General features: G+C 47.6%; 1 protein-coding gene across 1 annotated transcript in view; it reads right to left on the bottom strand.

The window, feature by feature from the left end:
• Positions 1 to 20,783, bottom strand: part of LOC119185132 (uncharacterized) — a 31,230-nt gene extending 10,447 nt beyond the window's left edge. The window contains exons 1-3 of the mRNA XM_075875783.1: positions 20,412 to 20,783; positions 16,847 to 17,083; positions 12,055 to 12,140 (exon numbers count right to left, since the gene is read on the bottom strand). Of these exons, the coding sequence (XP_075731898.1) occupies positions 12,055 to 12,140; positions 16,847 to 17,083; positions 20,412 to 20,733 (645 nt within the window). The 5' untranslated portion in view covers positions 20,734 to 20,783. The remainder of the gene's footprint in view (positions 1 to 12,054; positions 12,141 to 16,846; positions 17,084 to 20,411) is intronic.
• Between the last annotated feature and the right edge of the window lie 235 nt (positions 20,784 to 21,018).

Raw genomic sequence — 21,018 nt, 5'->3', positions numbered from 1 at the left:
TAAAGTGATGACTACAATCTATTTTAGCTCGCAAGCGTCACAGCAACACCCAGACGCAAATCACTTGGGTTCTTAAGTTTTTGATGAAGGCAACGCATAACAAAAGCCACAAGACCTGCCAGTGTTGTAGCATAAAGTTTGTCTTTCACGTAGTGAGCAAGCTGCAAAGCCCTACCTTTCTGAGGACAAGCAGGCATTAAGTCTGCTTTTTTTCATTTTGGACTAGCTGTTCTTAAGCACAGCCAGCACACTGCACCTTTGCATTTCTGCTATATTGTGTCGTGTAGTTTCTGTGCGCTCTTTTTTTTCTATGCATTATTTCGGTTAACCCCAGGTGTGATTCGCGACTTCATTGCTGTGTATATGTCACTTCTTCCTTCATCAGCATTGTGCGCTGTGTTTTTGCCATAGATCCTTACTTACCCACTGGCCCGGTGTGTCATACTTCACCAGCTTCTCGGCTTCTGCCAACTCTAGCGATGTGTGCATTGTCTGTGTTCTCTATGCATTTGTTACAATATTTGTTACAATTTATTTGTAAGGCGAGATGCATTTGTTGTCTACCTTTGTCATATTGTGCTTTTTATATTCTCATACTCTACCTTGCCTTTGAATAAAACATTGCGGATGCTCTGTTTCTTTGACTGATATATACATTGATCACTTGTTCCAAAAGAAAAACACAAGCGCGATGAATAAAACCGTAGTGAATTATCATTACCTGCATCTCTCTTTATTATAACTTAATCGAAATAAAAATTACGTCACGACCGACTCGCACGAACCACTGAACAAAACAAAACAGGGAATCGCTAAATCAAATTGACCTACAAAAACTATCCATTTGGGCGATGAATAGTGGTCTGAAATTATGAACTTTCGTCATAGCCAAACGTCGGTTATGCAAAGTAATTCAAAATTTGCGCCAGTGAAACCGAAACAGGAAGCGCACGCCACTTGCTCTCACCAACCACTAGGTGTGCTAGGGTCGATTGGGCCGCTGGGGTCTACGGGAGTGTCCACTCTTAACCTTTATTTCTCTATGGTTACGTGGCCCTAATATGTGTTTAGAAAAAGTGGTTAACGATTTAGAGTACTTAGTACTCAACTATGGGAGATATGGGGGGGGGGGATTAGAAAATGGGGGTAACGATTTAGAGCACAGGGTACTCTCAATGGGAAAGCTTAAAGCCGTCCCTCTAAACAGCACCAGCCGATACCACTGGTGGGTGTTCCGTGGTGGCATATTCGTATCAGGGAGTTTTTATTACCTACGAGTGCAATAAATACACACACTCCACATCCATTGTGCCAACCACAAAGAATGTGCTGCCCACACGGCTTATTGTGCGCATTATTACTAGACGATAAAAACAAAATCTATAGAAACTATTTTCATTTCTCAAATAAACATTGTTAAGAGCAAATTATCTTTATTTACAAACTATTGTAAAATGAAGAGGACGAGAGCACTGTACAAGTTACATTGTTCGCGCTAGGCGCGATCTAGTTTTCTGTGTTGGCCGAGTTGCACAAAAAAAAAATATGCATTACCAACTCGCCCAGCAGTTGGTGCTTCTTAGTTTTCTAATTGCGCGAACCGGTGAAACAAAACGTAAAATAAACCAAAAAAGCAATTTTAAATGAAGCATTTCTTGGCAAACTTCGGCGAATTTGAGTCTGTCTATCTATCTATCTATCTATCTATCTATCTATCTATCTATCTATCTATCTATCTATCTATCTATCTATCTATCTAGCCTCCTACGACTTTCAGCTCTCCTGGCCGTTTCGATAATGGTACCGATACCAAACTTGGTATGACATAGCATGCCTGTAGGAAGAACAAATTTCACTTGTCATAATACGGAAATCATGACACGTATGTCATGAATGTCATGATTTACACGTCATGGTCCTGCAGCTCTTGCGGTGGTTTCGTTCATATGTATAAAGCATGTTTCAAAACTGGTATGGTATGTCATGATTGCATGGCGAACACAAGCGACAAGCTCTGAAAATCATGACATGCGTGCCATGTAACAACATGACTACATGCCACGCTCATGATGCACTCGCGGCCGTTTCGCTAGCTTCACATGTAACAAACTCTGTATTACGTGACACGAACGGTTGACATAGGTAAATGACACATCCGAACATTATAATCACGACATGCGTGTCATGTAACAACATGACTACATGCCACACTGATGATGCGCTCACGGCTGTTTCGCTAGCTTCACATATGCCAAATTTGGTATTACGGGACGTCAATGTATGACGAAAGCATGTGACTGGTGCAAACGTGATAATCATGAGATGCGTGTCATGTGAGAACACGACTATATGCCGCAGTCAAGGCGCGAATACATTTTGACGTGACGCGGTGCGCGTGCTCACCGGCGTTCGTTTCGTCGCGCCATGCTGGCGTTCCCACGACAGGCGCCGGTCTTGCCATATACTCGCAGGCGCACGCCGCGCTGCGTTGCTTTGACGCATGCGCGTTTCAGCGCGTCCAGCGTCCCTCCATCACAAAAAGGGGGAGACGCAGTGTTTTCTGGGTAACGCATCGGCGCGAATTGCAGCATGTCGCATTTCGTGCTGATTGCCGTCGGGCCGCGCCAACACCACCTAGACTATTCACAAGGCCCGTTCATACCCCTCTCTCCAGACGGCATACGTCACGCTAGTTGTCCGATGTTATGACCGGCACAGCAAGGAGGTGGCTTGCAAGGGACGCTCATCGGCGTAACGGTCAAACGCCGTCCGCGTCCTGCAGGAACGCGGGAGGCGTCTGTGTGCGCCGCAGGAAATGCACATCAGCGTCGCTGGGACACACAGTTGGCGTCTAGCGCGTGCACGGACGGCTATAAAAGGAGCGTGTCGGGAGTGCCCTGTGCTCTCTCTCTCTGGACCTCGCTGGCCGCCCGCTCGTCTCGAGTGCGCTCTGGGCCCTTGTGATGGAAAGGCGCGTCTGTACGCTCTCGTTGCAATGTACTTCTCTTGCAAATATGTAAATTAAACGCATCTTCTACTTGTTCGTGAGACGCGTCGCAAGAGCGCGTCGCAAGAGCCGCAAGATCCTGGGTGGCAGCCTCAATCACTCCCCGGACATATCACCGACTGTCCAGTGGCCGAGGACGCGTCGCTCAGGTGGTGGTGTTGGTCACCCCACGCACTTTTTTGCCCCGAACGGCGGACAAGCCACGACAGGTTTGCCTTTCATCGCTACCTGCTTCGCTGGTTAGACTGCGCTGGCTTGGTGCTGCATCGCACTGCTCTAAGTCTTCGTCCGTTCCCACGTGTCCTATTTTATTGGTGTTGTATTTGTGAGTATGTGATTAAACATCCATCAGTGTGACATGGGACGTTGTTGTGTTCCCGGGTGCCGCGGCAATTATGACAGTGGTCCCAAAGTGCGTGTTTTCGCATTCCCCAAGGATGAAGCTCGGAAGAAGTCTTGGATAAAAGCCATTCCACGAAATGATTTCACACCAAGCATACACTCCAAGGTGAGAAACAGCTGAAGTTTGTTGTCTTACCGGCTCTATTGCATTACTGGCGTTCTGGCTCTGTTACTATTGAACGGAGCGAGTATCGTGAGTGGTGATGGTAGTTTTGTCGCGCTTCAGGTAGGGCAGTGCGGTAAAATAGAACAGAAGTACTCAGGCTCGTGTCAAAGTTCCCATTAGCCCGTTTCGTATGAAAGTAATGAAGTCACTGTAATGCTTGGCACAGGTCTGTGAACTCCACTTCCTCGAGGCTGACTTCATCACAAAGCTGTCACATTTCGACGCAGCGTCGGGACGGACATTGACAGTCGACAGCGAGAGGGTGCGCCTAGTGTCAGATGCTATACCATCAATGTTTCCGAACTGTCCGTCCTACCTGAGCACGAACCGCAATCGTCGAGAATCTCCTGTCTTGAAACGAGCTCGAATGAAAGACTATATATAGCCTTGAGCAAAGCGATTAAGGACTCTATATGCGCGAAAAAAAGCGAAGAGGAAAGAAATGCTGTGTCCTCTTTCGAACGCTTAAGAGGCAAGCTTTCTGCTGTATGCAGTAATGATTTCTGGACCATAAAGGCCAAGGATCGTTGTGTGATGTTTCTCCGCATCGAAGATAATCCTTCACCGCACGTGAGGTTTTCCGTCACTGTGCTTGCTGATATCTCACTTGCAGTCTCAGCAGGTATGATCAAGCTGGTTTCATTACCTTGCGGAGGCGCAGTTCCAGACGCAGTGCGCGACATCCGGGCGTTGTCTTCACTGCTCCAGCAGCTGGAAAACCACATGACTGAGACGCCTGAAGTTGCAAGTCCATCGAAAACAGCGTCAGTGTTGCAGCATATCAGCTCCTTATTGAATGAACTGTCCCAAGACAGTGACACAACCGAAGAACACAGTGCTTTGTTTCGTTTGCTAAATGAGCAAATAGCTCTCGCACTCGCTGCCCCAATTCGTCGCTACAGTGCTGAAACATTAGGGTTTTCTAGCATCCTGCACTCCATATCTCCGCACGCCTATAACTTTGCCAGATCAGCGTCGACGTTGACTTTACCCCATCCTTCGACCCTGCGCCGCGTTTGTTCCAAGTATGGAGGGGATCCACTGAAGGAGCAAAACGAAGCGAACTTTCTCTCCTACATTTGAGAAAGAGTGAAGTGCATGCAGCCGCACGAAAAGACGGGGACGCTAATGGTTGATGAAATTCATATCAAGCCTTACTTCGATTATAAAGGGGGCTGCATAGTTGGATTTGCAGCCAATTCTCAAGAGGCAGCCACAACCGCTCATGTTTTCATGCTTCAGTCGCTCTTGTCATCAAACAAAGATGTGCTTCACATTCTTCCTGTTGCTGAAATGGCCGCCGAAATTCTACATGAGTTCTGCAAGAAAGTAATTTTAGAAGTGGAATCTATGGGCCTCAGGGTCATTGCTGTAATTACCGACAATAATTCCCTCAACCGGAAAATGATGTCGTTTTTCTCAGAGAAACAGGAAGTAAGCATTGTATATCCTCATCCAGCCAACAACAATCAGTCTCTGTTTTATGTCGTAGACCCTGTGCAGATACTGAAATGCATCAGGAACAACTGGATGAATAAAAAAATGAAGGAATATGCTTTTACTTTGCTGAAGTGAGCCTGTCAGAAATATTGCCCGACGGGCCGCCCAGAATGAAAGCAGCATCATTTGAAGCCGTACGGCAGCTGTATGCACTGGAGCAGACATCGCTTCTCAAGCTTGGCTACAAGCTAAATTCCAAGGCAATCAATCTAACACCTATGGAGAGACAAAATGTAAAGTTGGTGTTAAATGTCATTAATCCGTTTCTATTAAACGCACTTGAGACGCGTGGCGATGCCCTTGAAACCACATGTGCCAGTTGAACAGCAATCTTCATAAACATCATATCGACGTGGTGGAAAATCGTTAACGTGAAGACCCCTTCGAAAGGTCGCCGACTGAACGACACCCTTCAAAATCCAGTGAATTCTACGGTGGATCAACAGCTGGTTTTCCTTAGTGGCATGGTAGACTGGCTGGATGCTTGGAGCAGCGTCAACATGAGCCGTGGCTGCTTGACAAGGGAAACACATTCTGCGTTGAGACTCACTTGCTACTCCCTTGTTGAGCTGTCGCGGTACTGTTTAGAAGAACTGAAGTTCAAGTATGTCTTGCTGGCAAAATTTCAAACTGACACTCTTGAAGATCGCTTCGGTTGCTACCGTCAGCTTGCTGGTGCACAATATCATGTTTCTGTGCGGCAGCTTCTGGAGTCTCAAAAGAAAATTTGTCTGAAAAAACTGCTGATGCTTCCGCAGCCAGACATCAGCAGCGAAAGTGACACAGAAGTATCGCAACATAACTGCTCTGTTCACATCTCAAATGATGAAATTTCCAACCCAAAGCATGACATGGAGGTCGTTGCTAATATCGCTGGATATTGTGCTCATTCAGCTCTGAAGAAGCTGTCATGCGCATTTTGTAGGAGCGTGCTCGTCCTGGAGAGCAGGAACATAGATGTGGAAGGTAACACAATAATTGACAACTTGTCAAGAGGAAGCTTAAAGTTTCCGCAGCCATGTACTGTGCACATGGTGCTGGTGACATGTCGAAAATCTCACCAAGGGAGAAAATGCAAAGGCGTTCCTCGCGTCGAACAACCAACGTGGCATTGTAAGCTCCATTACCACATCACTGCTAGGAGATGTTGAGCTAGAGACTTGTGAAATAGGCCATACCTCTGAGACTATCGTGCGGCATGTAGTGCGTGTTGCAACAAATGTCGCTCTGAACAACTTTTTTAGACTTCGAAATGACACCATCCAAAGCACCGCACAAAAAAAGGCAGCTGACAGAAAAATCTAAACCTTGATTAAGAAATGAGGTAGGATGGTTTTAGCCTTTCGTCCTAATAAAACCACTTCTACAAATGCATTTCTGACTATTACAGTTTGATCACTAAAGTGTAAAGGCAGGCGTAAACAAATGCAGACCACGCAGGAACAAAAAAAGAACAAAAAAAGAAACACCGGCTTTCAATAAGTGCCCACAGCAGATATAACGAGAACGAGTGGCGACGACGGCCGGGGTGCAGGTGGGCAACTAGCGTGACGTCACGCTCTCCCTGGAGGGGCCTTGTCAATAGTCTAGGTGGTGTTGGTTAAGGGCACAAACAACATGTTGACGGTGAGCACACCGTGCATAAATCGCAGGGGGGCATATGCGACTGTGAAGACGCTCAAGGTGGGTGATCGTGACCTGCCGCTTTCGGCGTTCGTGGCGTCATTGGAGAACTCCGTGCGGGGATTTGCAATGCTTATAATGGATGCCCAGTGGAAGAAGTTCGGGCGGGATTCCTGAAGAAGAATGAAAGCATAGACATTTTGGACGCGAGACCTCTGGGAAAGTCAGAGGCGATTCAGATTACGTTCGGGGGAAAACGCCTACCCCAGCAGATTACTTACTGGAACTGTCTGTACGCTGTGATCCCGTATAGAAATTTAGTCGAGACCTGCTACAACTGCAGACGAGTTGGACATCGAGCAGACGTTTGCTATAGTCCGAAGAGTAACCTATGTCACCGTTGCGGGAAGTACGATCCTGCCCCGCCAGAAGGAGAGCCACCCACGTGCACGCCGGACTGCATCGTGTGCCATAGTGCGCATTACACAGGTAGCTGTAACTGCAAGTTTCACCTGGCTCGCAAGCCACCGACAGGCCGGCAGCAGAGCATCGAAAGGGAGATCGAAGCTGGCAACGATGAGCGGTCCTCGAGGGCCACGAAGCGCAGTCACCGAGGGGTAAAGAAGGCACAAGCAAAAGCAGGGACCGGTCAAGTTCCTTCCCGCCATCGCCAGGGCGTGGGGGTGGCCAAGATGGTGGACGAGTATCCAGTCCCAACAGCTACGCACGCGACACCAACAAAAAGGTGAGCTTGTCAGGCACGGCCTCCCAGAACGAAACCGCTCGAGAGAGGGAGTTAGCAGCGCTGGTTCAGTGACAGGGAGATTGGATTAAAAGAATGGAAAACAGAATTGCAGAGATGGAACGCGCACTTAGAAACGACCAACGGCAGGGGACACGGGCACCAGCAGTGCAAGGCCTACAGAAAGCGACGCAAGAGGCGTCTGCTCGCGTACAGGAGAGTGCAGCTATTGAAGTGGAGAATCGGGGGACAGTGAAGAGACCACTGCCGGGGGATGAGGTAGCTAACGCAAAACGATTAGCCGAAACGTCACCAGTAGACATGCCACAGCCTGTTTTTAAGGTCATTAATCTTAAGTCGGATGTAACAACACTTGTGGATAAAGTAGGCAAACAAGAGAAAAGACAGGATAGGTTGGAGGCTCGAGTCGAAAAGATCGAAGCCAGATTAGAAACAATAGAGGAGCGTCTCGGCATGCTCTCCACTGAATTTAGGGATTGCCAAACCCAGGTCATGGGCATGTTTCAGCAGCTTAAAGAGCAAACCTCATTAGCGCGAAAATGCACGTGACAGCGACGAGCGATGCTATGAGCGACAAAACAGGGCGTTCGCGCGACGTGTCGCGTGCTCGTTTTCGCGCGATCGCTCGGTTCTCCAGATTTGGAAACCGTCGCTCATCGCCCGGAAGTGCTGAGCTCAAGCCGCCAATAGCGAAAAACCGGAAAAAGACAAAGACTACATAGGTGCACGTGACCCTGCCCGAGTCACGTATGCGCAACAAGAAATAACGCAATGTTTACGCATGTGCATATAGAAAAAGTGCTGCAAGGCATTCATAAAAACTTTCCGTTTCATTACACAACAATATATCTTATTTTTAAATTGCATACCGCTCGCTACGTGGTTTTCTTGGTGCGAGTAGACGGCCTCATGCCAGCAATGGTGGAATTCGCTCGCCGAAGCCGTCGCGTGAATGAGGTTTGCCTGCGCTAGCGGCTGATCGCGCGAAGACGATCTACGTCGCATCGCTCGTCGCTGTCGCGTGCACTTTCGCGCTTTCGCCCTCATACTCTATTGGAGGCAAGACTGCCCCCGTGGATGGCCAAGTGCCATTAGTCAACCTGGTGCCTTATCATGGCGCCTCGCCAGCAAATTGAGGTTTGGCAGTGGAACTGCAGGGGCTTTCGTCAAAAGTGGGGTAACCTGCAGTTGCACGTACAAAATCTGGACTGTAAACCAGACATAATAGCCTTACAGGAGGCTAGTGGTTCCGTAAAATTATCTGAATTTAAGGCATTTACAGCGCCAGGAATTGACTCAAGGGACGTATCACGCGTCTTCACAGCCGTGCTAGTCCATCGCAACATCACTGCCATTCGGCATTCCGTAGATAGTAGCAGGAAAGACTACGTCCTGCTAGAGATTTTGCCTAAACGAAAGTATGAGAAGAGTCTGTTTTTACTTAATGTGTATAGTTCTCCAAAAGATAAGGGATTGGGCTTGCCACAACTCCTGATTCAAACTCAACGGGTAGCAGCTCGCGCTCCGCTTATAGTGGTAGGAGATTTCAATGCGCCTCACCCGGAGTGGTGTTATATTCGAGCCAGCCCAAAAGGCAATCGGCTTTGGCAAGTTGCCCGGGATCTGCGATGGACGCTGTTAAACAATCCACAAGATCATACGAGGATAGGCAACAGCATAAGCATGGATACCTCTCCAGACCTTACGTTCTTTAGAGGCATCAGTAATGCAAAGTGGATTAACACGGGAGAAGCCCTAGGAAGTGATCACTGTATCTTCTCCACGACGTTTAGCGCTGCGTAGCATAAAGACAAAGTGAGGGGGCATAGAATTACAGATTGGGACAGATTTAGGAAAAACAGAGCAGACACTGTGAACGGGAAAATTAATGACCTGGTTGCATCGGTAGAGGCACTGAAGGAGAATGTAAATAATACCACGGTAGAAGTGCCAGTCGAGCAGGAGGAGTTTACCGCTGACTCGAGACTATTACACATGTGGGAAGCACACGCGAGTCTTTTGAGAAGGTGGAAGAAGCGAAAACATAATGGCATCCTTCGCAGGACTGCCAAGTTAGATCGTAAAATCGAAAATTGTACAATTGAGTTGCAAGCCAATCAGTGTGGCCAGATTTGTGATCGTATGAATGGACAGTTTGAATGCAAAAAGACATGCCAGCTGTTAAGGCATCTTTTGGATCCGGCAGCAACAAAATTGGCGCAACGGGGACAAATGACTTGGTTAATGCATCAATATGAAGGCACAATTGGAGAGTTTATACAGGAACTCCGGAATCGGTACATAACTGATGGAGTAGACGGTTGCTTACCACACTACTCGGGGGTGGAAAACTCGGAACTAGATGAAGAGTTCACAATTGCGGAGGTGGAGTTTGCCATGGGGCAGCTGCGTACTACGTCTGCCGCAGGTCCGGTTGGGGTTACTAATAAAATGCTGAGAAACCTAGATTTCAAATCGGTCGGGGAGATCACTGACTTGAAAAATGAGTATTGGGGGGCCGGGGAGATCCCAGCACAATGGTAGCATGCTAGGATTATATTTATTCCGAAGCCAGGCAAGAAACTCTGCTTGGAAAACCTGCGCTTCATATCGCTGACATCATGCATGGGCAAATTGATTGAGCACGTGGTTCTCAACAGGCTTCAGAATTATGCAGAGGACAAGGCCATCTTTCCCCCAACTATGATAGGTTTCAGGGACAATTTGTCCACACAGGATGTCATGATACAGTTAAAACATGATCTATTCGATCCCTGGAATGGCACGGGCACCAAAGCTGTATTGGGGCTTGACCTGAATAAAGCTTTCGACAATGTTTCGCATAAGGCAATATTGAATAACCTATCGCAATTTGGCCCGGGGGTCAGGACATTCCCCTACATCAGATCATTCTTGAAGGACCGAACCGCAGAAATTTCATTAGGAGATATCAAATCGGACTCATTCGCTTTGGGAGGCAAAGGACGCCTCAGAGTTCAGTTTTGTCGCCGTTCCTGTTTAACCTCGCCTTAATTAAAATACCACCGAGGCTGGAGGAGATACCGGGACTCAAACACACATTTTATGCAGATGATATTATTCTATGGGTAACCAGGGGTAGTGACGCGCATCTGGAAGAAACACTACCCTATCGGAAAAAAACTAATGGTGGGCATGGTGTAAACCACCACCCACCGTTATAGTGGATTAATGCAGTGGGTGAATGGTGGGAAACGCCCACCATGGCACATGGTGGGATATGGTGGGTTCTGCAGTGCCGGCAACGCTTGAGCGCAAAATGGCGTCAGAATCACAATGACGAGCTGCCACAAAAAATAAAAAGAGTTCTATAAAAACGGTATAAAAAACATCCATCCCGTAAAGAAAAAAAACAAAAAGCCACGGAGGATCAAACGTGCAACCTGCAGTTTCCCATTCGGAGACACTGACCACTGCGCCATGTTGATTGTGTGGCAAATGGTTGGTTGACATACAAACTTACGGTTCAATTTCAGTTTTGTTTGTCGTGTACACGACATAAACCAGATCTGCACCTGCTACTAGCAATTGCACATTTATTAAACACAAGCAACTGCTGCCTGTCACGATTGCCACTGTGTTAATAATAGCACCAGTGCTAATTTTTTTTTACAATTCACAACTGCAAGAAAAAAAAAAACCAAGTGGACTGGGGAGCAGCAACAGTTTACCGGCGGGGTCTTCAAAGTTTAATATCCGTTTCGCGCTCGTTCTAAAGGGTGACATCTGCTCACGCTTTATGACGCTTCTAGGCTCATTCCATAGATACGCCCGCCTAATTTATTTGATTGAGTATTGGGATGCTTTTCGCGCAACGTAGAGGGCAGTCGTGCCAGCGCAATGGTGTAGCTCTTTCGCTAAAGCAACAAGTACATAACGGCTTGGCCAAAACGAATGCAGTGTGCCGGAAACATTACGCTATCGTATCGGTTCCCCAAGCATACGAATTGCCACCTACACTCCTTGAAGTTTGGGACAAGACTACTTTATTTTCCAAGAAAAACAGGCTTCGAAAGCGACAACCAAAAGGGGCGTGGCTGCGTATCTTCCGCGGCCCTCCGGAGATAACGTGAGGCATGTTGGCCGCGTCTGCGCCGTGCGCCTCGGCATACGAATTGGTATGCGCTCACAAATAAAATTATCGCGATCTCCAGCGTCATCGCCCGCTACCAAATTATATTCTTTTGATTATTTTCACATGTTGTTTCTCGCCGCCGATTTGTCGCAAAAAGCTACGCACTGACGCTGTAGTTTGGAACCAACCAGCCGGCGAAGCCGCCCTATTAAATTAGTGGAACAGAGAAAAAAAGTGTAGTCGTTGTGGCTCCAAATAAGAGATAAGCGATACTTTGTTACAAAGCCACCCAAGGGACTCGAATTCGTAGCACCCTTTTGTTCTATTTACTTGATTCCCTTTTATATACAACTTTCCTCTTCCATCGGCCCTGAGGGCAAAATAATTTTTAAATAATAACTTAAACAAATAAAATACATTCAATGGGCCTGGCGATAAGATAGGATATAATTTTCTGTCTCTCTCGCCATGACACTAACCTTTACGTTGATCGGTTTCTGCAGGGATTCGGCTATCATTTGTATGTACGCCGATTCGACGAAATACTGCAGCGGAAGCAGCAGCCCTGGGAAGAAAAATAGAAAATACCGGGTTAATAGATGCTCCTAATACAAGCGGTGTTTCGTTTTTTTTTTTTTAAAGCCAATGCAGAAACCGAAACTGAACTAAGTTTTACGGGAGCGTAAAGCATGTCTAAGTGTCTAACTTCTAGCACAGTTGAAATCAAAATGGGACGATTTCTTGTAACGAGAACTCAAGCAGGCAGATTGTCACGAAAAATTTAGCAAAATCCTGCATCTGTTCCAATCACACTGAGTCCTTTAAAAAATGGCAGCATATCCACGGGGTGAATGATGGATAGGGGGGCGAAGCATCCATCCGTCCATTCGTCCTTGCTTCCATCCGTCTATGCATCCGTCTGTGTGACCTACCATGCGTCCGTCCACCCGTCCGTGCGTGCGTCTGTTCATGCGTCCCCACGTCCATCTGTGCGTCTGTCCCTGCGTTCGTCCATGCATCCGCCCATGCGTCCATCCGTATGTGCAGCCATCTGTGCGTCCGTACATGCATCTGTCTGTGTGTCCGTTCGTCTACCTATTCAACACTCCAAGTACCGCCATGTCGCATCTTTTCATCATATATTCCCCATATAAAAGCACCGCCATCCAGCGGACATTCCGAGGACTAAAATAGAGGTGGCACACGCACACTTTCTTACAGCTTGCGCTTCGGGTCTACCTCCATCTTTAACCACCTCGAGTTCATGGTATATACTAGTTCACTGTATTCATGGCACTGCGGCCCAACGCTCGCTAAACCTTTCTAAAACCGAGCAGGTTACGCCCAGCGAGTATAACGTAGCAACCCTTTCTTGTTAGATAGTGCTCAATGTACATGCCAATGACTGCTAATGGGGAATGAGAGACAGGAGAATTCGGCTTTTAGTTAACGTGCACGCTGCGAATTTTTTATTGTACAACGATGCACAGGATACATCTCCCACCGGCTTCACCTTGCAGGTCAAAACGTAAGACTGGTTACACACCACGACTACGACTACTACGAAGGACGAACGAGTGCCGCTTCAAGGAACTTCGCCCCTAAAAGCGCTGCGTCCATAACCGTGACCAAAACAACGAACAATGACTCGTTCAGTCAGTTTTCGTTGCAGTTGGTTACAACCTAAGAATAAATACACGCGCCGCCCCCGGTACTGCGACACCAAGGCAACACGCCAGTCACTCAGCTACGCAACAGAGCCATGATCGGCGATTCCCGTTCTAACCATAGACGCATTTTTCCTGGTAATGTATATACTACCCAAATGTAAATTGAAATTTAGTCGTTCCCGCTTAAAACAGTACGTTTTGCAGAGCAGTGAAGTCGAAATGCTTGATTAAATTTGCCAAGAAGTGAAAACTTTTTACCGAAAACTAGCAAAATGAACATGAGCCTGTGCGGCCAAGTAATATGAATGAATTCGTTACAATTGCCTTACGTCACGTAAATAACCACCCGTAGCTGTATAAAATGTAGAGTACTCAGTAATCTAAATCGTTAACTACTTTTTCTAAACACAAAGTAGAATAATGTGTACTCTAAATCATTAAACACTTTTTTCTAAACACAAAAAGTATAGAGTACATTGTGATTAAAACCATCCACCCATTTTATCTAAACACACAAATTCTGCCTGAGTGTGTCGGTGGCCGGGTGCCTAAATGCATCGTTTATTTTCGAGTTTAGCGCTGCTGTACCATGTCCTTGTTTCACTGCAGGACAGCATATTTCAAATAATGAAAACATGAAATAAAAATTGAAGCACCACTCAATGCCTAGAAAAAAAGTGATCTGAAATGGCATTGCAGAAAACAAGCTCAGCATGTGAATAGCAAGTGGAGCCTTTTTCAAGGCGTTCACAGATGCCAAGAACATTAAAACGGGGTCGACAGTGCAGAATAGTGGACCTCTCACCAAGAATGACACATAAGTGAGAAGCCCGCGGGACGGCTTTATGCTCTTCCATAGGAGAATACCTAGTACTCACAGTAGTTACCCACTTTTTTTTTAAACACGCCTTTACAGGATTGACATCATAATTGGGAGAGCTAGGCGTTCTCCCATTCTAGCGTACATAGGGCTATAAAACAACAACGTTTTTTTTTTTTCTAAGCAAATCTATTCATCACATATGCCCGTGTGGAGAAGGTTGGCAGCGACGGACGCACAAGGAAGACGTTATATTATCTCAAAATATTGCTATGCCGTACACTCGAATCGTTCAAGACATATTTTACACTCTGATTCTAGCCCACACGAAATATTTTGATGTATAAGAGCCAAATACAAATTTTACCTCTGAATATCGACGATAGTGGGCTATATAGATTTTAACGGCAATGCAGATTTAAGGTATTCAAAGGGGCAGGAACACACAGGTAAATAAAAAAAATCACTGGAGCAGGCCCGGCCATATTGTCAGTAACGAAAAATAGCGTTTCACTCAGCTTCAGTCAAAGTGCATTTGGCTTTTTTGAAAATCAAAGTTCATTTTGCTTCTTGAAAAGGAATATGACGACCCCGCATATATGTCGTCGATGTCGGCTCTGGCATGAGAAATTTCGTCGATAAAGATCGCGGTAAATAGGAGGTCCGCAAAATGTTAACGGGGACACAAGTATCAGCCTCTAAACCAGGACTCTCAGGCCTACATTTCTCGAGGTATGCTAAAGCTGCTAATAACGTATCATGCACGCATGCTGAAACATGAAAAGAAAGAGGGTTAGATTCGTTTGAGCAATGTTGCTGGCTAATAGCTTAGAGTGACCCGCGGGCTTGCAAGTGAACATATATATAATTTGCCAGAGAGATCGATGCTGGGATGTTTCCGAGTATTCTGTATATCGCAAGGAAACGTGTAAGGGAGCATATGGAGCTGTTAAATGCATAACTTTGAACCAGAGGACGGTAGCGCAGTCGTTAGGGGCGGGGAACTCAACCATATACGTTGTCCCAGTTGATGCTAGCGTTCGCATGCGTGCGCGTACATATATACAGATGCAAGAACTAGAATTGTGGTGGCAGAAGGTTCTGAAACTTTTGAAGATTCCCTCCCCACCCTCTTGCAACGGCTCAGATAAGAATGAACTATCCCCATTTATGACGGTGCTGCTCGACTGCCGCACACTAGCGAAACGTGAGCATTCCGCCAATGTTCAGTGGCGAAGCCTCCCCATCTGCCCTCGGTGAGAGAGAAGGGGAGGCTGCGGAATCAATTATATGCGCAACAGTACGAGCGAGGTGCATGAAATAAATTCTCGTAATGGTACGGAATTCTCATAGTCAATTCAAGCATTACGATAAGTGTCTACAACGAAATTCACTCACTCTTGGGGCTGCCAACGTATGTGCTCTTTGCCCCACCTCCACGAGGTCAAAATTGGAGGACGGGGAGAATGTGCTCTGCTGCCCCCCCCCCCCGAACCCCACCCCGAAGACACGCGCCTATACTCCGTTCATCTCGTCTCACGCGCTCGTAAAGTCCACCATGGTTTCTGAAATACTATAAACTACCCACGAACCACAACGTTCTCCCTTCTGAGAGCCTCTGCTCGTGACAGTGGACCAGTGGTTATGATAATCGACAGCTCACACGCCGATCGAGGTGTCAAATTCCAGCCGTGGCGCCCGCATTTGCAACAGAGGCGATAATGGTGGAGGCGCGCGTACGCTAAAGAACCCCAAGTGGTCGAAATTTCAGGAGCTCTCCACTACGGCGTCTCTCATAACCACAAGGTGGTTTTCAGACGTAAAACCCTAACGATTATTATTATGAGGGCATTTTCTTCTGTTGGCATCTTTCACAAGAGCTTGTAAAGGAGGAGGAATAAAGTTTATTATAAGAAACCAGCAGGTTTAGGTAGCCAAGCCTAAGCCTCCCATAAGGGGACGTCAACGGCTTGCGTCGACGCCGGCTCATGCTGGGTCGCCCAGGTTCGGTCGTCAAGAGGGGGACTTGTAAACACGGGAAAAAATAACTATCAAATACCTAGCGAGAGCTGAAGTTGGCGACAAGCTTACCCGCGGAAAAAAGTATGAATCAAGCGGTGTGCGCGTGTGTGACGGGGATCGACAGTAGTGGGACCACTTGCGGTGTAATGGAAATCTTTGTCTGCAGTAAGCGCTCGTTTCTAGCCTCGTGTCTTCTCTAGTCTCCGTGTTACCTGCACTTTATGAAACTATATGGTCAGTGACAGCCCATATAGGAATAAATACAAGCTTGTAAACTGGCGAAGAATACCAGCCGAACTAGCCCATTTCATTCCGGGCCCCTAAGTACTTTCTCGAGCGCTAAGTTTTAGACATGTGCGTTCGTGACGTCACGTGCAAGCTTTCCTATTTTAATTACGATATTAACTGCAGCTTTACGTCCCAAAACCACGACGTGATCATGAGGAATTTCGTGATGGAGTGCCCCGGAAATTTTGACGTGCTGGTGTTATCTAATGTGCACTGACGTCACACAGTGCCTCGTCATTTCGCCTCCACTGAAATGCGACCACCGGGCTCGAACCCTCCACCTTCGGGCCAGCAGCCAAGCACCTTAGCCACTGACCCACCATGGCGGACATACTTTCACTTCCTCCCTCTTGGTCCGAGATAATACGCGAGAAAGGCTGTACGAAAATTCAACATTGCCATTTGTACCGTTTCAGAGACTCGGTTGTGTGTCAAAAATGTTGGCGCAAGGCCGACACAGAGTGACTCAACTGATCTCGTCCTGGAGGTCGATGTCGGCCGCTCCTGGCACGAGCAGGCTGCGCTTGTAGTCGTCGCGCAGGTCGAACACGGCGTTCCTAATGCGCACGTGGTACGTCAGCCGGTCGGTCTCCGGGCGCTCGAACCACACGGCCACGCGACGCTCTTGGCCGGTGGTCTCCGATGACGTGCCGTCCGGGGCCTCGACGTACTGCGCCGCCTCGTGCGCGTCCTTGAAGGGCATCGGCGCTGCGCATGGATGCTCTCGGTTAGCCCATGAAAAAAAAGGAAAAATTGGCCCCGTATCTACGTGGTATCTGCAAATGTCGTCGAAACACGATAGTCTTGCGTGTGGAGAGAGTGAACAGAACATTTATTTGATGTTCTGCGCAAGAAAATTGGTGAATGGTATTCTGGAGGCGCTGCGTTAGAGTGCCTCAAGCGGGCAGCGGAGGCTCACGAGCGCATCAAGTCATGTCACACGTGAGCCATGAGTGCCATCTGGCAGTTTCTTTTGGAAAACAAAGCACGTGGTCGTGCGCGCCCGTCTCAGAGGTGATAAGGTGTAGAACGCGAGGCGACAGGTAGGTGCCACCACCATCTCGTCTCAGCAAAGCGTTGGAAACACTTCCCGTTCCGTGCAAGCGTTGCATGGTAAGTGCAGCGTGATAAGTGCTACGGTCCTTAAAATTACTTATGTATGCGTTTTCTAGTAACAGATACATATGCAGAATATATGCATGTTGTTATGGTGCCCCAGACATGCGCAACAATTGCTTTTTAATTGACAATTGCGCAAGCATGAGCGCTCAACATTGAGCAACATTGGTGGTCGCTGCGGATGGCGTCGGCCGTTTCAAGTACCCGATGGCGGTAAGAGTGGACAAACAGACAAATGTACAGACAGACAGACAGACAGACAGACAGACAGACCAAAATTTTTGCGTTGAAGGCCTCCAAAAAAGACTATAGTCTTTAAAACTGCCCGCTCCACTCGCAGAAACAAGCGCCTGCCCTCAGTTACCTGCGTAAAGTGGTCGCGGCAGCTGGTTTTCGCGCGAATGGTATGAGTACGTTTGACATGGAAGCTGCCTAAGACTAGAGAATGTCTGCCTGTGTGGCCTATCGAAAAGTTATCATCATCATAAACCAATATGTGCCACGGAAATGGGTCGATCTTCTACTCACCACTAGTTCACTAAAAATAAAAAAAGGCAACAGTTAACCCAACAGATGGTAGTGAGCAACGGCGCGGAGCCGGTATCAATCCGGCCATAACGTCTATCCGAAACCCTGTAAGGGCCTCACGAAGGCGGAGGAGCGAATCCTCCTTCGCCTTTATACTAAAACTCTATTGTGCCCGGCAATCATAAAACACTTTGAACCCGCTTGCACGGGGAAGTGCCCGCATTGTGAGGAAAATTCCTCTGACATTTTCCACATGGTGTGGGCATGCCAAAAAACCCCAAACCTTACCCCACTACTCAACCCTTCGCGGGAGGACTGGGAGGCAGCCCTGCTCGGCTGCTCTGACCTGACGGCCCAACGGGCCCTGGTCGAGCGTGCCCGGGCCGCGGCCAACGCCAATGGGCTCTCGTAAGAGGGAGCTCACCTAGTGTTTGTACGGGGCGGCACCTTAAGGACCGTTCCCACCGTCCCTGTAAATAACATCTGTAAATAAATGTTTTTCAGCAGCAGCAGCGGAGCCGGGGACCCCATGGGCCGGTACACGCCACAAGAGAATTCAATAGGGAAAGGGAAAGGTTATAGCGGCTGCGCGAAGTACCCGAAGTTTTATCGTGCTTCTATCTGCTACTGCTTCCCTGTCACTAAACTCTCTCCAACCACAACTTATGCCATGTCCCTTGCACACACACCCTCCCCGCCACGTCTACACAGATGACTCCTATACCTCCCACGCATCCGAGTCTGCTTTTGTTGTTATCGACCAGGCTCACCAGATTGTAAAGGTATCCATTTTTTTTGTTATCAACGCTATACCAGCGCCACACTACCAAATTAATAGTTTTTCTCTAGTCAATGCTCTGTCTCACCAGATCTCGTCACCGTTCTCCTCTTCACTTACACACCGACTGTCAGTCAATGCTCGCGAAACTATCCGAAGAAGCTATTCTTGCGGTGTCCATCTAGTGGACATGTCCACTCCACACATGCGGCAAGCCGTGATGTCACTGCACTTTTGACCACGTCGACGCAACTAACACACATTCCCAGTTCAGCGTGAAGAGAACGAAAGTCGATGAAATGTAGATTAGCAGGACTCTCTCTTAACCTTGACAAGGCTGCACTTGCATATGAACGGGTTGAGATGTTTAAATTACAATGCAGGGAACGCATACCCACCTTCGAGTTGCGTCTGGTGGACTGCCGCGTCAAACCCAATTCAAGTGGCCCGTGTACTCAGATTTGGGTGCACGTTAAAGAACCCCAGGTGGTCAAAATTTCCGGAGCCCTCCACTACGGCGTCTCTCATAATCATATGGTGGTTTTGGGACGTTAAACCCCACATATCAATCAATCAATCAATCAATCAACCCAATTCAAGTGCTAACGTGATCGCAGTTCATGCAAGGCCTCCGAGATGTGCGTCCATAAGCGGATCTCTAGGGGCAGGATTCATTATGGCAAAACGCATTCCGCCTTTCTCATTTGTGTGGAGAGTTGGGAAAGCTCCGAGACGTCATGAAGACGTAACAAAAGAAAGACCAGGAACGGGCAGTGCACTGCTTGCCAAGCTCCATCTAATAGGTCCCGACACAAAAGTTTTGGCCCGAATATTTTGATCAAACAGAGAGGGATATTATGGAAGCTTTCTACGTGCATATCAGTGAAGGGTGCGTTGGCGTTTCCTCGATTGCTGTCTCAGAAAAAAAAATTTCCAGTTAAACTGTAGTGCTGCATACGTAATTCTTGACACGTTTCAGAGAAATCGTTCGATGCCCGGATACGTTTTCTTTTTCTTATTCTGTTTTCTATCACTGAATTATCCTCACCAATTTTTTTTCTCGTACACAAGGCTGAAAATGCTGCCGAACGCTTGCCGAGGATTCAGATAACCTGAGCCAAACATAACAATGCAACACGTGGCTTCGAATTTGTGAAGGAAATTCTCGAATTCACCTAGAAATAACTCCCTCCTCTCGTGAAATGATGCGGCAAATCCGAATGATTGCGCCATATACTCAAAGCCCGCGTCCATTGGCTGTTTTGACCACCGTGAGCACGGCCGGACTAGAAGATCACACTGAGAGCAAGTCGCGTGTTTTAAGAACAAAAGAAAAGATGATGCTAAAGGCCATGACGCACAGGTGACGTAACTTCTTTCCCCTGTGTTCTCTGCTTAGTTTCCGGCATGCTCATTGGGACGAGAGAAGACAGAATGCAATTACAGCATGCGACAAACCTTTAACTCCGCTCGTACTTCATGTATTTCGCAAGTCCTGCGGCAGCCGATTCGTGAGGCAGTCAACTACTTTATCGAAACCATTCGATGATTACTAAGAAAAGTGTTGCAAAACGCCTTCAACAGTCGATTTCCAATGCCACATCAACTCACTCCACTTAGAACCGAGCTCCTTGCAGACCCTGGCGGTCAGGTCCGCGAAGAAAGCTTCGTCGGGCGCGAATGCTAGCGTTCCTTCGTTCCAGGACTCGTTGGGACGACCCCAGAACTCGATCGCGTTTGCGCTGTCGAAGAACTGGTCCTTGTTGGGCCGTGCCCGGTACGGCGCCACCGACTCCTCCCACACCGAGCTCAGCATGAAAACCATGCACGTCAGCTCGAGCAGCGTGACCAGGTAGTGGCGTCGCACGCGCGTCAGCCACACCTGGCGCCACATCACCAGGCCCAGCTGGCTCCAGCATCCCGTGGTCTCCATGGTAACCTCCTCCTTACGTCAGGTTTTGAACCAATCGGCGATGCTACCAGCGGTCTGCAATTCATGTGCACAAACGTGGCAACTGAGTAGGTTATTCAAACTCTAAGGTCGCTTAATTCGACAACTTCTAAAGATTAACTACGCATATCAAAGAAATTAGAAACTTTGAAAATTTTTGACATTTATTTCAGCAAAACCAAGGCAGCACAATTTGTCAAGGGGACCATGAAAGAAGCATCGAAGCCTGACAGGGCGTCTATCCCCTGTAAACGCAAAATCCCTTCA

This window comes from Rhipicephalus microplus, chromosome 10, assembly GCF_043290135.1.
Source record: "Rhipicephalus microplus isolate Deutch F79 chromosome 10, USDA_Rmic, whole genome shotgun sequence".
Classification (NCBI taxonomy): domain Eukaryota; kingdom Metazoa; phylum Arthropoda; class Arachnida; order Ixodida; family Ixodidae; genus Rhipicephalus; species Rhipicephalus microplus.
This window is presented reverse-complemented; position numbering and strand designations above follow the sequence as displayed.